This window comes from Hemicordylus capensis, chromosome 1 (genome assembly GCF_027244095.1).
Source record: "Hemicordylus capensis ecotype Gifberg chromosome 1, rHemCap1.1.pri, whole genome shotgun sequence".
Taxonomy (NCBI): domain Eukaryota; kingdom Metazoa; phylum Chordata; class Lepidosauria; order Squamata; family Cordylidae; genus Hemicordylus; species Hemicordylus capensis.
This window is the reverse complement of record NC_069657.1, coordinates 412,378,015-412,398,343: the sequence shown is the minus strand read 5'-3', so window position 1 is coordinate 412,398,343 and position 20,329 is coordinate 412,378,015. Positions and strand designations below refer to the sequence as shown.

The 20,329-nt window shown below is 43.7% G+C and overlaps 1 protein-coding gene across 2 annotated transcripts in view; it reads right to left on the bottom strand.

The window, feature by feature from the left end:
- Positions 1–13,132: 13,132 nt before the first annotated feature.
- DUSP10 (dual specificity phosphatase 10) overlaps positions 13,133–20,329 on the bottom strand; it is a 62,874-nt gene continuing 55,677 nt past the window's right edge. For both annotated transcript variants that reach the window (XM_053308604.1, XM_053308594.1), the window contains exon 4: positions 13,133–14,430. In XM_053308604.1, coding sequence (XP_053164579.1) covers positions 14,165–14,430 — 266 coding nt within the window. In that variant the 3' untranslated portion in view covers positions 13,133–14,164. The remainder of the gene's footprint in view (positions 14,431–20,329) is intronic.

Genomic DNA, 20,329 nt, shown 5'->3' with positions numbered 1-20,329 from the left:
CTTGGATGTGGCCTTTGTAGGTTTCAAATCAGCTTTTGATTCAATTTTGAGGCCAAGTCTGGGGGGGAAACGTAGGGACACTAACATTGACACACTCTTTCTCATCTGGAAGCTCTATGAAATGTAACCCCCAAGGATCACTTTCACATCTAATAACTACTAGCAAAGGAGTCAAACAAGGGTGCATTTGGGCACCCTATTTAATTTGTACATAAACACCTTAGCTAAAAATATCTCAGATCCAGGGTTACACCCTCCGAACATTGCAGGGGTAGAAATTCTGGTTTGTTTGTTTGGGGGGGGGGGTTCCGGATGCTGCTACTATCATCTCACGAACCCCAGTAGGTCTTAGGAGAGCTCTTAGGCTCCTGGCTAATTACCGTGAGGATAAACATATGGTAATTAATTTTCAGAAATCTAAGGTGATGGTCTTTGCCAAGAAGCCAAAGAGATTCATTTAGTTTATAGAGGGTCATCAGATCGAACAGGTTAATTGTTTTAAATATTTGAGTGAAGGCCCATGTGGACTGTGTCGCCTAACAGGCACAAAGGAGCACATTCGCAATTTTGAGATTCTTCCACTCCAAAGGTTATCCCCACAGTGCTAAAGTTGTTTACTGCCAAATCGCTGGCCAGACTTCCATATGGTGCACATTTGGGCCCCTACTCTAACTATAGGTCATTGGAGATTATTCAGTCTAAGAGCAGTATTTAGGGCCCCTAGTGCTGCGCTAAGTGCTGCACGAAGGCTGGAAATGGACATATAGAGTGTGGAATCAAAAGCATGGATTTTAATTTTCAACTACTGGCTTAAGATCAATTTTCCCCTCTGGGGCTGATTCCCCTTGTGTTGGCCGATTGGTTTCAAACTTCCTGGATACAACTGCGGCTGGGTAAACTTTGACCACTTGGCCTCTCTATAGAATATCTGACATTGTTAGGATACAGTCAAGCCAAGAAGATCCTAAAACAGTGGATCTTGGACATTGAGCATCAAAATGACTTAAGTGTTATTTCACAGACCATAAGAGGACGCCTTAGTGATTTTAGCCGGGAATCCACAAGTTATCTAATATCATGTTCTCTACCTAGCCATCACAGTGGGTTCCTCAGAGCATGATGCCTTACCATCAGCTGTTTTATTGGAAAAAATTCCCTTGGCCAGTTGGATCTGCCCTTGTGGTTCAGGTGAGGTTGAATCTGTCCACCTTGTGTTGCTCTGTTGTTCCTTTTATAATGATAGTCAATGTAATCTTATTACTCCCTTGTTATCACATTTCCCTAGCCGAACTGATGAATTCTATGCCACACTTCTTGCAGATAAGAAATCCTCTGTCACTCATAAGGTTGCTAAATTCTGTGTGATTGCTGTTAAGATCCGCCAACAGTTAACCTCTGGCTATACTTCCTAGATGCTGCCATAAAACAGCCACCCTGTTGGGGTGTACTGTATGATAGAACTCTTATCTGAATGTTGTATTATTGGTTTGCTTCTATGTCTGATCTATGATTGTAATAAAGCTATTCATTCATTCATTCATTCATTCACTGGTAAATAGCAGCTTCAGTGGGGACTTAAGATCAGGACCCCGGTATGAGGCAAAGGGGCCAATTTCACTGGAGTCATATACCATCTATAAATTATTTTAAGATAATTTTCTTTAATTTGGACAGAGGATGAAAATATAGGTTTAGAAGACCAGATCCTTTTCCAGACCCCTTCATCAATAACTGTATAACATTTCCCAGACAGATTTTAATCCCTCCAATGGTGAGAATTTATGCTCCAACAAAATAGCGTAAAGTTTTGATATTAGCTCTTTGGTTGATGCATCCATATTTAATATTAATTTTCCAGATTTGGTAGATTCTCTTTCTGCCCTTAGGGGAACATCTTACAGTGCTCCCGCATCAAGTCTCCCATTCATATGCAGCCAGGAGGACCCTGCTTAACTAAGGGGATGAGTCATGCTTGCTACCACAAGACCAGCTGAAGGGCACACAGTTACAGCCAATCTTTCCTACAAATCTCCTGCAGCCCACCCAAAACTTCTTCACTCCTCACTGGCATCTTCTTTGCCATGTTCCTCCCTCACCTAACTCCCTGCTCATTCCAGTGTGCTCCCTGGTCCCTCTCAGTCTTCATCTACTCAGTTTACTAATGGCTCCTTCCAAGAGTGCTGTTCTGTACTTTGCTGCCTGAAGCTGCAGTGTGCTCTTGCTATTCAATTGCGTTTCTTTTGCTGTGGAGGTGCCCGAGCCTACAGACACTTATTAGCAGCTTTCTAGTAGCCCCAACCAAGCCGCCACCATCCTGGCTTTCTGACAATATGTTATCTAATTTTATGCCAGAGACCAGACTGTTTTCATGGTCATCCGGTTGAGTTCATGGAATGTTCACAGCCCTGGGCTACAGTCACCCTAACACTTCAGATGGGCTCTCTGTGATTTATTTATTAGCAACCATGGATTCCTTTCATAATTCAAGCATGCATTCAATTATTTATTTCTCCTCTAAATAGGGAATGGCTCTTCAATATTTGATATCACTGCTGCAGCAGCTCCACAACATTTAATATGACATCCCTGGTTCTTGCTAAGTTCTACAATGTGAATTGCCACCCAAATTCCAGCAGCTGAGCATGTAGATAAACACTGGCTGTAGTCTACTAGGAATCAATAGAAGTTTCTCCATTTATTTATTTTGTAGTACTAGCAGGACTGTAGCCACTGGCTCACATCCAGACTAGTGTTTCACTAGCACAACGAGAGAAGTTGTGCACACTTAAGAAGTCTGCAGAGCTGTGCAACGTTGCGATGCTCTGCAATGTAGTGGAAACTCTAGTGCAAAGGTTCTCAACCTTGGGTCCACAGATGTTGTTGAACTACAACTCCCAACATCCTCGCCTCTGGCCATTGTGGCTGAGGATGATTGGAGTTGTAGTCCAACAACGTCTGGAGACCCAAGGTTGAGAACCGCTGCACTAGTGGGAGACACTAGATACTGGGAGACACTAGATACTGGGATACACAGAAACACACACACACACACACACACATTTATGTAATGCTTTGTGCAAGATTTTGTGCAACACATTCAACCTATTGACACTGTGCAACGTGTCAATATCTGCTACCACAAGAATCAGTCTAGAACAGATGCCCCTTTCTTTCCAAAATGTCACTGTGCCAGTGCAACACCATTACATTAGTGTTGTGTTTCTAGTGAATCCATTCCTTGATCCAGGTTAGGTTGTAGATTAGTTACAGTTTTAATTCAGTCCTAGACTGGAAACAGGGCAAACAAGGAGCAGGAGAATAGAAAGCAGTCTGCACTTGCCTTTCTGTAAACAAGGCATATTTCATTAAACCTTTAATATTCTTAATTATACTCCACCTCCTGGTCCTTGTGTGCCACAACTCTTTCCTCTGGATTCTACAACTAGCACACCACAAATCTGGGTGTAGGCTACTGTCTTTTAAGTTCCTAGATTAGGTATAATGAAATGTTCGCTTCATTCCATTCCTGCCAGAAGTATGAAATAAGGGTCACTCAGTAATCTCTGATGCACTCCTGTTGATCCTTCCCTCCACCCCCTGTAGCGTGCATATTATTAAGCATAAACTAATCAAGCATCTTATAATTACAGCAGGAAGACATGATCCTTACTTTCACTGTTTCAGGGCAACAGACAATATCCCACTGATGAGACATTTAAACATTCATAAAGCCAATTCTATTTTACCACTATGCCATTTAATGCTCTGAAAACCAATGCAAGATACAGTGATCTGATTCTCAACAGGAAACTATAATTGTATCCAGTTTGATGAAGCCAGGATCTAGGATAATCAACAGCAGCATCCTAATAGGGTTACTAATCCTGCAAGATTGGCCTGGAGTCTCCAAGAATTGACAGCAATCTCCAGGTGACATAGAGCCAGTGTGGTGTAGTGTTTAGAGTGCTGGACTAGGACCATGGAGACTCGAGTTCAAACCCCCATTCAGCCATGAGACTAGCTGGGTGACTCTGGGCCAGTCACTTCTCTCTCAGCCTAACCTACTTCACAGGGTTGTTGTGAGGAGAAACGTAAGTATGTAGTACACCGCTCTGAGCTCCTTGGAGGAAGAGCGGGATATAAAATGTAAAAAATAAAAAATAAATAAAAATATTGAGAACAATCCTGGAGATTTTTATGACCTGATATTGTGGGGGGAAATGGAGAAAATGATCTCAAGGTCATTCACACAATCAAAAACTGTGTTGTACCTGGATTTGGGAGCTGTGTGTGCTCCCAATTTTTGGTTGTGTGGAAGCAAGGTAAGAGGAAAACCTAGGTAGAAGTGATTGTGTGGAAGCAACATAGGAAGAAAAGCTACCCAGGTTCTCCTCCTACCTTGCTTCCACACAATAACTTCTGCTCAGGTTTTCCTTCCACCTTGCTTCCATGCAACCGAAAATTGGGAGCGCACACTGCTCCCAAACCTGGGTAGAACACAATTTTTTGATTGTGTGAATGAACTGTTCAAGGAATAGTGTCTGAGTTGGCAACTCTATACCGTGGACTAGGGACCAGGTCAGATGCAGCTTTAAGGGGTTATTTGCCATAAGAGCATAAGGACAGCTTTGCTGGATCAGGCCCAACACCTATCTAGTCCAGTATATTGTTTCTCACAGTGGCCCACCAGATGTCTCTGGGGAGCTCATAATCCTGCTGTTACTCCCCTCAGACTGGTATTCATAGGCATCCTGTCTCTTTATTTGGAGGTAACCTGTAAACATCCAGACTACTAGCCATTGACAGAACTCTCCTCCATAAATTTGCCCAATCCCCTTTTAAAGCCATCGAAGTTGGTGGTCATCACCCCATCCTGTGGCAGAGAATTCCACTGATTAAACATGTGCTGTGGGGGAAAGTCATTTTGTCTGTTCTTAATTTCCTTGTAATCAGTTTCATTGGACTATAATACATGTATGTCGCTACTGCTCATTTTACAAATATGCTAATGCACTTTGCATATGTTTATCTCACAGGCCTGGGAAAATTCATTAGCCTATTTGCTAATGGACAGTACAGGTACATGCAATGGACAGTACAGGTATATGCAACTGATTGCCAAGAAATTAAGGACAATCAAAAGGAAGGGCTCTTTCACACTGCTGTCAGTTTCATGAGAATATGGTATGTGTACGCACCTCACTACTGTTCATCCGACAAATGAGCTAATGGATTTTGTATATGTCTGTCTGAGGCCTGTACCCAAACTGGCTCATTCATGACACCTGCCCTGCTGAGCTGGGCCTCTGCACTTCCCGCTGTTGGAAAATTATGCGTGAAAAGGGCATAATATTCTCTCTCTTTTATATACAACATTAGCCCAGACACTACTTCAAAGGCTCCAGTTCCTGTTCCACCTGCAGTGCCTCTTGAAAAGATGAACACACAAAAGATGTGAAATAGTAAATCAGCAGATTTTTCAGCAGTGACATCATCTCTATTTGATGGTGGGGGGTGTCTTTTGGCATTTCCTCTTTCAATCTGGAACATGCATTTTTGTAGACTGCCAAAGGAATAAATGAGAATTGCTTAATAACGTGGTTTGCGAAGTTCTTCCAAATCACGCAAGTTTAAGGCACCAGTGTATTCTTATGAAATGACATAAACCTCAGTGGGTTCTGCACAGCCTCAGCCATATAAAGCCAGATCAGTCAAGTAGAAGTCCCTTTGGGCTTGCTGTGGACGCCTGTCTTTCCCAAATACGTTGAACACACCAGCCCAAGCCGGAGCGCAGGATTGCTGAGATCAGGGCTATTCTGGTGCAGACAAGTTATGTGCTGCTGATAGGGGAGGATTAATGAGCTGGTCTGCTCATCCGTTGCAATTAGAAACAACACTATAACTATTCTGGTGCTGTTTCTATGCTGAGAACTTGAACTGTGGCTTATCAGGCCCAGCCACTTGTAACCCTCTGGGTAAAATGAGGGTCATTATAAACATAGAAGAAACACGGGAGCAACATCATACACCCTGCTCTTCTTTTAGAGGCACAGGGCTATTTGTTAACAGTCACACAGCAGTTTTCATAAAGGGCAGAATTAGGGAATGATGCTAGCAGGATTTCAGTATAGTTTTGACGCTCCGGTTGCTCTCGCATTTTAACTTCATGGGAGACAGCAAGAGCTGCTGCAGGGTTTGTTACACTCAGCAGGCCCCTCTCCGAAGTCCAGAGAGGCTTAGGCCACTTCCAGCTTTTGATGCCCATCGCCATAATAAAAATAATAAATAATGACACGTGAAAACAAAATAAGGCACCAGAGAGAGAGAGAGAGAGACATAATTTTAATATTATTTAACACACATATGCTTTTCTAGCCTTTTCAGTACGAACACACTATTGAAGAAAAATCTAGCTTTCATGAAATGTTAAAGCTGATATTAAGCATGGTGAGCCCATTGAAACACTCCTGTCCCTATTTGAACAGTGAATCAGTACTTCTTCTAAATTTGAAGCCTCTACGGACCTTGAGACCCTGGGAAAATGGGCCTCCTGCCCCCTCCGCCTGCCATTGGTTCTGGCAGCCAGGCCTTCAGGAGGACAAGAGAGGGCATAGTTAGTCATTTTAACATTTACATTCTGCTCCTCCTCCAAGGAGCTCAGAGCGGTGTATAGGATTATGTTTATCCTCACAACCACCCTGTGAGGTAAGTTAGGCTGAGAGATACATGACTGGCCCAGAGCTCACCCAGTGAACTTGACAGCTGCATGGGAATTTGAACTCAGGTCTTACCAGTCTTAGCCCAACACTCTAACCATTATGCTATGCTGGCTCATTCAGGCACAAAAGCTTACAAAGAGTGGCAATGCCATACCTCCACCCAGATAAGCCCTCCCAAGTACAAAGCTTAGGTACAGGATCCTCCAAGCTGATGATTTTTTAAAATTTATTTTGACATTTATATCCTGCTCTTCCTCCAAGCAACCCAGAGCAGTGTACATGGCTATGTTTTTGATCACAACAACCCTGTTAGGGTGGTTAGGCGGAGAGATAAGTGACTGGCCCAGAGTCACTCACTGACTTTCAGGGCTGAATGGGGATTTGAAGTCGGGTGTTCCCGGTCCTAGTTGAGGCCTTGTGTTGTATCTGATCTGATTGTTATTTAGAAGTTTGACCCACTGGGGATCCTAAGAGAATGTGGGGATGGAGTGAGAATGGCAGAGGAAGAGGAAGGAGAGGAATAAAATGAAGCTGTTTATTAATCAAGTTCTCAGTTTATATGTAGGATGCTTTGCGTTTATAAGAGAAGCAGAAACAAAATCTTGCGGTCTTGTCTTAACCTGTGCTACAGTCTGGTGGAAATGGCTGCAAAAGGACTCACTTCTTTGACTCGTAAGTTGACCAGCAGGAGCTGTGATTGCTGGAGTCCGTTCCTTGCTCTTGCTGATGGTTTTCTGTACATCTCTGAGGAAGGACCTTTTGATCCTGTTAACAGCTTAAGTTGCTCTCCCAGATCTGCACTCTCAGATTACTTTTACTCTGGGTTGTATCCAAAGAAAGTTAGTTAGGACTCCCAATCCACTGGGCGAAGTCAATCATGACTAACTTAACAGCCTATTAAGACCCTTTGAAATTATTGGCTGTTATGTTAATCATGACTAACATTCTTTTCAGAGACTGCTTCATGGAACAAGAGAGGCAATTTTACATCTATTTATTTATTTATTTATTTATTTATTATTTGACATATTTGTATACTGCCCAAAACATATGTCTCTGGGTGGTTTACAATAAAATAAATTAAGATTAAACATTAAAACATTAAAACTATTTAAGATTTAACACAATGTTAAAAACTGTTAAATCTAATGAAAAGGCTGTGTGGACCAATGTGTCTTAACCGCCTTTTAAAACGTTGCCGGAGATTGGGAAGGCTCTTATTTCAGCAGCGAGTACATTCCAAAGCCTTGGGCAGCAACAGAGAAGGCAGCAACATACCACCTCTCCACAGTGCTGAGATCCTGCATGTTTTGTTGACAAAGCAGCAAGCTCTGACAGTATGTTTGACCAGCCCAGCTATTGTGCCATTAAAAGCAAAGGCATACACACCCAGCCGGGCCATCTGGCACACTATTCCATTTCATACTCATGTGGCTGAGGGGCAGCATGTCCAAAGCAATCCAAATCAGAGGACTCTAATACTTCTGTAATATGAGACTGGGGCTAGCTTGGATGTTCCCTCTTCCTCCACAGGGCTGTCTGGGGTAGAATGGCGTGCCAGGTGGGTAGGGTAGAGTGTGCACACTCTCCGTTTTAACCAGTCAGACATATTGTACTGCCCAATCCTGAGTGCTGGCAACAAGCAGCATAATTGTGCACATGCTACCCTTCCATGAGATGTCACCTCCACAAGCGAATATTTACCCTGGTGAGGGATAGACAGCTACAAGACAGGTATCTGTCAGGTCTTATTTCCTCAGTGGGGCTAATGTCAGCTGGACTATTTGGTAAAAAGCATGGGTGGGGAGTTTTAACAACTTTCCTCCCCCAACCCCACAGCCTGATCTGATGCACAGACATGTACATTTCATTATCCTATTACGGAGCTCAGGGTGGTGTACAAATTTCTCTCCCCATGGTATCCTCACAACAAACTTGTGAGGTGGGAGACTAATCACTATCAAGGTTGACCAGTGAGCTTCCTGGCTGGCTGGGCATCTGTACTCTGTCCTAGTCCAGTATTCTAAGCAGAGAGCCAGCGTAGTGTAGTGGTTAGAGTGTTGGACTAGGGCTGGGAAGAACCCAAGTTCAAATCCCCATTCAACCATGGAATTCACTGGGTGACTCTGAGCCAGTCATGTATCTCTCAGCCTAACCTACCTCACAGGGTTGTTGTGAGGGGAAAAAATAACCATGTATACCGTACTGAGCTCCTTGGAGGAAGAGTGGGATATTAATATACATAATAAATAATAACCATATAATCCCACTGGCTCTTTAATAATACATATGCATATGGCTGCTCTTAAAAAAAGAAATAACTTCTGAGATATCAGTTTACATGTTATATGTCGTTTGGCTCTTAGTATATACCTAAGAAAGCTGAGTGTGAATGTGACCAGTGTAGATGTTTGGAAGTAAAAGTATCAAACAGGTATACTTGTCAGAGAGCTAGGACTGACTGCAATTCTCTGTGGAGTATAGGCTCTATAACAAAAACAGGTCTTTGGCTGAAAAACAGATGGCATCGACCAATAACCCTAATGACCACTAGGGGCATTGCGAGTAAAGATAGTCAGTTAGGATCTCCTCCTCTTTTTCTCTATCTTTATGACCCCTCAATCATAGTTCGTGTTTTCTCTCTACCACCCCTCCCCCCCCCGCCTCACCATGGTTCTATAGGTCTCTCTCTGACCACCATGTAGATAGCAGCTAGGGTATAGGTCTTTCCTATCATCATGTACTTCTGAATACAGTAGATCAGTATAATCTTAAATAAATCTCCATGCTTATCATTCACAAGCTGTTGCCTCTGAGACCCTGCTAACTTCTGCTATATTGGGAGTGAGCTCCTGAAATACTCTGCTATATATATTTAAGTAGGCTGCCCATAAACCCTTACAGGTTTGGGCACCTGAGGCTCATCTTCAAATATTACTTAATTATCTCCAACAACACAGATGAAAACTTTCCTGAATCATTACTTCCATGCATGGTGCAGCAATCACACCCTGGCATCATCCAACAAAGCTTGGCTCACATTCATTAAATTCTCATTTCACCCAACATTCCGTATGAGGAAAATTGGCTTAAACATCTTCTCTGGAACACATTTCCCCCCTTTGATATCAAACAGAAGTCATAGGCACTAAAACACAACACATAATTAGGGATGTGCACAAACCACCAGTTCGGTGCTCCTTTTGTGGTGTATCGAACTGGTTTGGAAGTCTGGTGTTGGAGCTGGTTTGGAGGTGGGGGGGCCCTTTAAGGGGTAGGGAGGGTGCCCTTACCTGCCCGGTCGCTTTCCCACCGGCACTCTCCCCAAAAGCGTTGGTGCGAGGCTGCAGCGTACCTCCTTGCAGCCCCATTCAATGTCATAATGGAAATGGCCTACACGCATGCGTGCCATGCACATGTGCGTTGGCCATTTACGTCATGATGCTGAATGGGGCTGCAAGGAGGTATGCTGCAGCCCCACACCAATGCTTTTGGGGAGAGCGTCGACGTGGGTGGGGGAGCGGCAGGGCAGGTAAGGTCACCCTTCCTGCCCCTTAAAGGATCCCCCCCCCGCCTCCCGGGAGTGCACGAACCAGTTTGCACATCCCTACACATGATGCATAATGCAAGATAAGAAGAGGAAATAAGTCAGTTTGCCAGCTCTTAATACAAAATTGCGCAAACTCACCCTTTGAGAGGAGTGCTTTCTATTAAGCAGCTCTCTTTCATGCAGTTCAAGAGCTGTCAACTCCTAGTTCTTCATCACATGAACTAAGAAAGTCAAAGAAAGGACTACCACTGATCAGGCAAAGCCAAGTTCACTTCTAGTAGAAAAATAGTTTAATAAAGGCACAAAACTTCCAGAAAATATCTGCATAGTGCACAGAAAGACATGTATTAGGGTCAATATACACAGCTTCTTATGAGAAGTCTTATTTTTGTTCATCTGTATAAATCATGATCTGATAAGGCACTCTCACTACAACAATGAAGCTTCCTGGAATAGCTTCCACAAGAGTAACCTTATGGAAAGATATTCTAATCACCCCAAACATATATAAGAACGTTCATGTGAATTCATCAGAACGTTCATGTGCATCCTCCATTGGAGTGTGAACTGCACAAGAATACTGTCGGAGTTCTTTGACAATTGTCACTTATTTTAATGGATGAAATTCAGTGCTGCACTAATGCAGTGAGAGAAGTTGCATGCACTTCAGAAGTTTGTGCAAAGTTGTAGTGCTCTGCAGTGTGGCACAACTGTGGGACACAAACACTGCACAACACATTGTGAAATTTGTCAGCATCTTGGCTAGCACAAGAAATAATTTGGAACAGTTGCTCCATTTTGTGTGCGGTGCCATTGTGTTATGTCCTTTCACTAGCACAACAGCTTTATGCTAGTGCAACAGTCAGGGTCGCACCTAGGTAATTTTTGCACCCGGACCCCCCCCAACAAGGCCTCCCCCCACTGTGAGGCCCCCACAAAACCTACTTTGGGGGGGCCTCCTGCAGCCACCCCACAGCCACCCCATCAAAGCTCTGTTTTTTCAAAATTTCCACATTGGTGGCCAGAGCAACCGCTGGTCCAGTCCGATCGGCCCAGCAGCTCTTGGTAATTGCGAGGCATTTCAGCATGCCTGCACAGCTGAAATAGATTGTTGCAAGCCCGTGATGTCATGGAGTTGCGGCGATCTATTTCAACTGTGCAGAAGCTCTGGAACGCCTTGCAATTATCAAGAGCCACTGGGCTGAACGGACAGGCCCAGCAGTCGCTCTGGCCACCATCACTGTGGTGGGAGAGGCCTGCTCAGCTCAACCCCCGGCCACCACTCGTTGGCTGCATGCCGCACACGGTGGCTGAAATCTTGAAAAACAACAGAGGTTCGGCGCGGTGGGGCATCAGCAGGGCAGGTGTTGGGTGGCTTCAGGAGGCCACCCTGACCTTGGAGGCCACAGACCAGGGCCCCAAGGTCCAGAGGTAAGAGCGCCTCTGGCAACACTAATTTGGATGTAGTCAACTGAGACATGCAAGAGAACTTAACAGTAGGGGCATAGCAAAATCAGTGTAGGCCCTGGGACAAAAAGTGAAGATGGACCCCTGCCCACTCACCTTCCTCAGAGAGGCATGAGGAGGAGAGCAGAGAGCAAGCTGTCACCCATCCAAGGGGACTCTCCTCCCTATAGGGCCCAGGGACATTTGTCCCTCCAGTTTTAGCTATATTCTTGCTTTACAGTGAACTGAACCAAGCTCTGGATTAGCAATGGCAAGATTATACTATAAAAGGAGTGATCAAAGGACTATCTGAAAGGGTAACATGTCTATATGAAAGATTGGTCATAAATGCTACGTGTACATGCCTCATTTCACACTGATGTGACCAAGACCAAAGAGAGAACAATGCTGGAGGAAAATTAGGTCAAGTGCGAAACAAGAGGTTAAAATATGATATTATTAAAAAGTGAATGGAGTAGGGAAGAATGAAAATGGGAGCTAGAAAGCCATACCAAAGATAGCCATATGTCCCGTACCTGTTTTCGTTAAATAAGTCGACAATAAACAAGTAGCAAGGAATGAAGGAAGAAAGGGTCTTCAATTTTTCTAGATAATGGTTACTATTAAAAAAAAAATTAGGGGCCAGAGAGAGAGAGAGAGAGAGAGAGAGAGAGAGAGAGAGAGAGAGAGAGAGAGCTTCAGTTAGTTTCTGTCTTATCACTTCTCCAATTAGGATTGTTGCAAGAGCAAGGAAATAATGTTTTTAGATGTATAAAGTTGCCCAAATGGTGAAATATGGTGACTGGTTAGCAGGTGATTGGCTAAGGAAGTGTCCACATAGCCGATTATCATGCTATTGGTTCACATCACTTAATACTGAAGTGGAAATGTGGAATTCCATACAAAAAAAAAAAGGCATCATGATTTTCCCCCAAACAGTTCTGTATATGAACTATACTGCCCACATTGCAATCCCCCTATCAGCAATGTGGGACCAGGAGGTTTTTCATACCCAGCTTTTAGTTTGCATCTCCTCCAGAATGGAGGTATGTGTCCACATATTGGCCAAATTTCCCCCAAAGTCCCTGCGAGCTATCAGAGAGCACTTCACACACAATTTGGGTTTTTCATCACATGTTAAGAGTGTAGCCCAATTTATATCCAGGGTAAAAAATAATCCACTTTTTGCATTAGTTTTTTTGGGCACCTTCAAATTCGCAGTAAATCATGCAGAAAACCCGTGGTAAAGCCTGCTGCCTGGGAAAGGTCCAGGAGTAATTGTCTCTAATCAAGGCCAGAGTAACATGGGCCATTTAAGTAGGTACGTACTTCACCGGGGGCTCACATTAAACTACCTGAGCCCTTGAGAAGCCCAAGAAGTCATGATAAGGAAATTGAAAAAAAGACACACAAACAGTTTCCAAAACAGTTTTCATTTTTATAATCAAACTTCTTTACATGAACAGACACACACCAGTATTTTGTGCGAAAAAATATTTTAAATAAACTTTGCTTGTTCTTGATCTTTGTACATTCTGATATACATATGTAACAAGGTTTATGGCACTGGAACCAGAATCAGAAAAGGGGAAAAAAATAATTGCTTTTGTTGTATTCCTTCTAAATCAAGCCAGCCACCTTTGCACTATTGTTTTTGAAAAAATATTATTATTACTGGGCAGCTGTAACTGGTTTGAATGCTCAAAATAAACTCTCTCCATTCCCCAAAACTATTATTGCACAAGAAGCCAGTAAAGGCATATGGCATAAAATGATCAAGTCCCTTGGTGTTAAAATTCCCCCCTCCCAAGCCCCAAATAGAAAAATAGTACCGGAAGATGAAACACGGCAAATAAAAAGATTTTCTCTAGTCAAGAGGGCAAGACGTGTTTTGCAGATAGTGGAAGCTGCTCTGATCTTCTTTGCACCAGCAAGCATTTTGCTTAGCTTTTCATAAGCAAAGCCTCTGCAAACTCAAGGCCCATAGATTTTGTTGTCTTTTTGCTTCTGTTTTGGCTGGTTGTGTTTTGTTTTTTGAAATATAGCTGTCTTCGGTCTATGAACCCGCACAGACTACTTAGTTATAATCTCTACAAGTAGCTGAATTGCCAAAATGGATATATATACATATATATACATATACATATGTACATATACATATACATATATATATATAGCATCCAGTTCTCTCACACCCGCACTTCGTTTTTTAAAACTCGCTTCTTTTTATGCATCTGTCCTTCATCCAGTTTTGGAGAAGGGGCTTGCAATGGCATTCCACTGAACATGTGAAGTATTTTCGAAATCTTTCCTTCAAGAAGGTTTTTGTCCAGAGTTTGTCTTATAACCGCCCTCCCTCCCAATAAAGCTAAAAAGAAAATCCCCAAGCTTCCCAAATCTATGTCGAGTGAGGAATACGATAGTCTCTTCATCATGTGCGTTGTTTCCATCACACAACCGTCTCTACCCCAATCAGCTTTGGTGTAAGAATTCGCGGTGTGACTCCATTGTTTAGATCTTCTTCAAACTCCAATAATTGCCCCATAAAATTAAGGTTAGGAGAAATGATTGGTCGCTTGCCTTTGACAAATTTATAGGCATCAGTCATGGTCATGCGTGTGTGCTTCATTAGGTAAGCAATTACTATTGTGGCAGAGCGGGACACACCAGCCTGGCAGTGGATAAGGAGACCTTTCCCACACTGGTGAGCTTCCTCTGAAAAAGAACAGATACAGGCATAAGCATTTACTTCAAAGAATGATGGGTTTAAACACACACAGTCACACAGAAATTCATAGTGCCCTCCGCAAAATGAGCAGCCTAGGCTGTTCACTCACCTGGGCTTATAGAAAAACCAAAAGAAGGGAAAGTAGAAAGATTATGTGAATTCAAATTGTGTACTTTGATTTTATTTCCCCCCTAGTAAGTGAAGCATCAGTTGCTGGCATCTTCAACTCTCACTAGGAATGGTGAAGTGACCAATAATTCATTCACTTACCGATTCACTATCTCAAGTCTATTCTTGCTATGATAATTTCCCATGCAAACTATTATGTAAAAGGTGCCAACAATTGAACTGCATGTCAACAAATCCATTTTAAGTTTTGAGTTTCCATCAGATGCCACTGAAAGGAGAAAGGGTGAGCTGCTCGCCCAAGCACCGCTAGTCCAGATGTCTCTGGGCACTCAAGCACATATTTGAAAGTACTGTGTATACCCAAATCAAAGACAACTCTGAATTGAAGATGACCCCCTTTAAAAAGTAGAGGTTAAATACTGGTTATATCTGCATTTACTCAAAAGGAACAGGACTCTGAATTCAAGATGAGCTTCTGATTTGTAATATCAAAAACTTGGGAAAAACCTAGCCTTGTATCCAGGTAAATACATTACTTTCAGACCAATATCCTGAATGCTCTTGATTAAACAAGCGAGGAAACCAAGTTATGTGCTGGAACCTTTCAACAAGGCCAAGTGCCATACATAGGGGTTTGCATGAAACTGGGCAAGTTCAGTTTTGCCCCCTCGAACATCCCCCCCCCCCGCAATTTGGCTTGAATTTGAGCTGGTCCAGGGGTTCTAACAAAAACATTTTTAAAAAATAACTCACCACCTTCAACGGGCACTGCCACAGCTGCAGGAGGGTCTCCGGTGGTCTTCTTCCCTCCCCCCACTGGCCTCCCTCCGGTCACCAATCGGCCCAGTTCAGACCATGTTTGGCCCGTTATGCGCCTCTTCATGCTGACAGAGGCCATTTTGGAGGCCACTGTGCATGCACACTGGCCATCTGTGTGGCCTGGGTTAGAACCCCTGGACCAATCGGGGGGGGGTGTTCAGCTTGAATTCGAGCCAAACCAGGTGTGGTTCAGCTCAAGGGCAAGTCCTCAAGCCAACCAAGTTCAATGTCAGACCGGCTCAAACTCGAACTGGTTTGCACATCCCTATCCATATATATTACACACACACACACACACACACACACACACACACACCTACCTCAGACCATGTGGAGAATATGCACAAATCAACAACAAAAACAAGGGATTTTGCATACTACCTGATGAACATGCACCATCTCCAAGCGATGCTGGAAGATGTGAACATTTCACACACAATGACCAGTGAATGTATAAGATGCACATGCAGAGAGATTGTGAGTGTCTTAAATAGATCTATTTCTCACCACCACCGGTGTTTATGAAAAGTTGAAATAGAAGCCTTCTATGGGCAGAAGCCTTCTATGGGCAGAAGCCTTCTATGGGAAAAGTCAGTGTATGAAATAACCTATTATGCCATCAACACCGTTTGAAGACTGTGCAACATGCAAACCCCACTTTTTATGGTCAGCCATTTGTACACATTTCTCACGAGATCCGAAGTTTGTTGGTCGTGGAAATTCTCCATTCAACTCATATTAACCACCAAAATATAATATAAAATTATTGTGCACTAAATGGCAGTTGTGTGAATCCAAGAAAAACTTGTATAAAAGCAATTATCACGTGCATGCACATGCATATTCTATGCAAACAGAGAGCAGCAGCAAGAAAAATTACACAGGTGCCTTAAGGACAGGCCATCAAAATTAGTTAAGCTATGCCAGATGACAGAGATGTGGGCTGTTCCATGAGCAGACAAAAGTGACCCTTTCTCTCCTCTCAGCTCAGTGTGTGTGTGCACTTTGAAAGCAAATAGTTAGAGATTAAATCCCTGTCATCTCCGGATAGAGCTGGCAAAAACGCCTGTCTGAAACCATGGAGAGCCATTGCCAGTCACTGTAGACCAGTGGTTCCCAAACTGGGAGCCTCCAGATGATGAAGAACTACAGCTCCCACTATCCCCAGCAGCCACAATAACTTGTAGCTGGGGCTGATGGGAGTTGCAGTTCAGCAACATCTGGAGGCTCCCAGTTTGGGAACCACTGCTGTAGACTAGGGATGTGCACAGAACTGACTGGTGGTTCCACCAGTTCGAAAGTAGGGGTATCTCCATGCCGCCCCGTTGCCTCCTTGCTTCCTACTTCACTAGACGTACCTGATGTGCCTGTGCACGCTGGTGTGTGCGTGCACACGAGTGCGCCCGGATGCACCGGTGCATTCACGTGCACGCGCATCAGGTACTTCTGGTGATGTCGGGACCAAGGAGGCAATGGGGCGGCAGGGAGGTACGCTGCCATCCCGACAGTCCCTTTGCAAATGGAGCACTAGCAAGGGGAAAGCGGAGAGAGGGGTAAGTGCACCCTCCCTTTCCCTTAAAGTCAACCCACCCTGCCTTTGAACTTTCCCCACCTGATTCCATGCACATCCCTACTGTAGACAATATTAAGCTAAATGGACCAGTGATTTTGACTCCATATAAGGCAGCTTATACTTCATATATTTTCACCTATATTCATCAGTAGCTGTTCTGATCGAGGAGAAAGTCTTTCCTCCTGACTTATTCCACCCCCTGATGTATATCTGCAATCTTTAGTAAGCTGTATGCATTTTATATCAAGCTATGGTATTCTCTGCCACTGAATGTGGTGATGGCCACCAATTAGAAAAATTCATGGAGGAGAGGTCTATCAATGGCTCCTAGTCTGGTGGCTATAGGCCACCTCCAGCCTCAGAATCAAGATGCCTCTCAATACCAGTTGCAGGGGAGTAGCAGTAGGAGAGAGGGCATGTCTTCAGCTCTTGCCTGTGGGCTTCCCAGAGGGATCTAGTGGGCCATTTTGTGAAACAGGATGCTGGACTAGATAGGCCTTGAGCCTGATCCAGTAGGGCTGCTCTTTTGTAATATGTGTCCCTTTCCAAATGGAATATGAACAGGTCCATACAGAACTTCTGTTGAAATACAGAATTACACATCTTACTTTTAAACACACATTCACATGTCCGCTGTCAGGGTAGTAGAGCTGGGTGTGCTCCCAATCTGTGGTCATGTACACTCCAAAGATCAAGGCAGGAGGCAAGGAGAGTGATCATGTGGGAGGCGGGTGCTGGGTCAGACAGCTTCTTGTCCACTCTCAGTAAAATGCTGGGGAAAGAATCTGGGTAGGGTACACCCACCTGACCCATAGGAAGCTGCCATGTACCGAGTCAGACCATAGGTCCATCTAGCTCAGTATTGTCTACACAGACCAGCAGCGGCTTCTCCAAGGTTGCAGGCAGAAGTCTCTCTCAGCCATCTCTTGGAGATGCCAGGGAGGGAACTTGGAACCTAGATGCTCTTCCCAGAGCAGCTCCATCCCCTGAGGGGAATATCTTACAGTGCTCACACTTCTAGTCTCCCATTCATATGCAACCAGGGCAGACACTGCTTAGCTAAGTGGACAAGTCATGCTTGCTACCATAAGACCAGCAATTGCTGCCCAGCATTCAGAATGGTGTCATTCAGTAGCCCAATCCTGATATCCTCTTGTTTTCTATGCATACACAGAGCCTTCATTAAGCATAAGTAAAAGTGAGCTTGGATAGTTAAAGTGGTTAATTTTCTAAGGACCAGTGCCTGCCAACCAGCCTCTTGTTGCCAAGATAATTATGTTGCTCTTAAAGCAAACACCACAAAACCTGTCGGTCCAATCCAGTTCACAAAGGTTGGAAAATCTCTCCACCCCTTCCCTCCTCCTCAACCAGCCAAGCATACTTAATTCACCATGTGATGGCAGTCCAATGAAGTTTGGGACTGGAGGTTGTGGGGGAAGGTTTTGGCTTAATGGATATGGGCACAGGGCTTAGGTTGCTGACCTCTGCTGCTCATTGGCCTAGCCAGAGGAAGTAATCTTCACTTAATATCACTCAGTTTGTTGCTAGAGCAAAGAAATGTGTATATCCAACATGTGAGAGAGGGAAAAGGGAGCATTTTGGTTAGTCAACAGCCAGGCTTCTAATGACTATGCAGTGGGCATTCGTCTGGATTTGCAGAACCAAGAGCACAAAGGATCCCTCCATGCAATCTGGAATTCTGACCAGGATTCCAAATTGCATGGGGGATCCCTCTGTGAATTCAACTCGGTCCTGTAGAAACAACAAATATGTGATTGTTGTAGTGTGTGGGTGTGTGTGTGGGTGTGAAACTGGGGGATGCATTGGTGTGGAACATAACTAGCCATCCCCGCTTACCTGCTCACATGCTAGGTGTATGCAGGATGGGGGAGAACATCTGAAAAGGGTTCTGATCTTCCTTTCTAGAAGCAGCAGCAGATCAGATCAACTCTGCTGCTACAGAATGAAGTCAGTGAGGCAGAACTGGACTGAAGACTCACAGTTTATACTAGAAGATACAGGAGGATTTGCAGGCACATCAAGGCTATATTTATTCACCGTGTTGGCCAATATGACCCCAAAGTTGCACATTGACTGCACAACAAAAGCACATAAGGCAAAACTATCATTGTTCAATATTAACTCAGGCTGAACCAATGGGCTTTGGTGTCTACCTCGGCAAAAAAGGTTGCCTCTCTCTGTCTCCAGAGATGATGCAGCAGCAAGCAATTTAGCTCATTAACATCACAAGAATATCTAAATAAAAGCACAGTTGTGGTACTTGAAGGAATTCTGCCAAGTTCTGAAAGCCAAGAGAATGTATCATTCAGATATACTAAACTACAAGGAAATATTTCTAAGGATAGTATTGCAAAAATGTTTGTGTTATTTATTTTTAAAAGGTGGGCACTTTAGTGTAAAGGCAAGGCTATTTTAGCTTTGAATACCACACATCTATTATTTAATTCTTGGCTCATTTCAGATTCTACAGTTAACCATGGTATATGATAGCTTCTCCTTAAGAACATAAGAACAGTCTTGCTGGATCAGGCCCAAGGCCTATCTAGTCCAGCACCCTGTTTTCCCACACTGGCTCACCAGATGGCTTGGGAAGCCACATAACCTGGAGATGAAGGTATGTCCCCAGTGGCATAGCGAGGGCATAGAAGGCCTGTGTACAGGCCACCTGCCCCCCCCAACCCAGCAGCAGTGATGCCCCTTTTCTCCCCACCAACTACACAGGGTGCCCCTTTTCTCCCCAGTAAGGGTCTTTGATTTGGGGGATGGGGGGTTAAAAATAGAAAAAAGGGCTAAAACTAGCTTCTTTGATGCCAGAATTTTACAAAAGGCCTTGGACCATCATTCACCCCAATGTGGAGGAACAAAGACATTTCTTTGGTTTTTTAAATTAATTTTTGTCTTTCTCATTGCAGAAGCACACAGTCAGTAGAAGTAAAAGTACTTTGAATGTTTCTGGTTTTTTGGTTAGAAAAAATTTCTCACTTTCCCTTCTAGCCATTAAGGGATTAAAAGATGTATCCCTTTTAAAAAGGTCTGCCTGTTCTTGCAATAGGGAAGCAAAATAAATAAATATAGAAAACAAAGGAATGTCCTTTTCCCTCCACATGAGGATGGAATGATGGTCCAAGGACAACCTTCAGATTCATAACTTTTTGTAAAGTTCTGGCTTGTTTCAAGTCAGATTTTACCATTTTAAAAGAAATTTTTCAAAAATTCACCAAAAACCAGGGGATTAACCAATTCCCCCCCCCCCAACATAGTACATGGGGCCCTGACCTCCTTCCTCACATGTGTGGCAAGTTTCAAGGCTCTAAGACCAACCAGCCTGTGATTTTCTTTTCAAT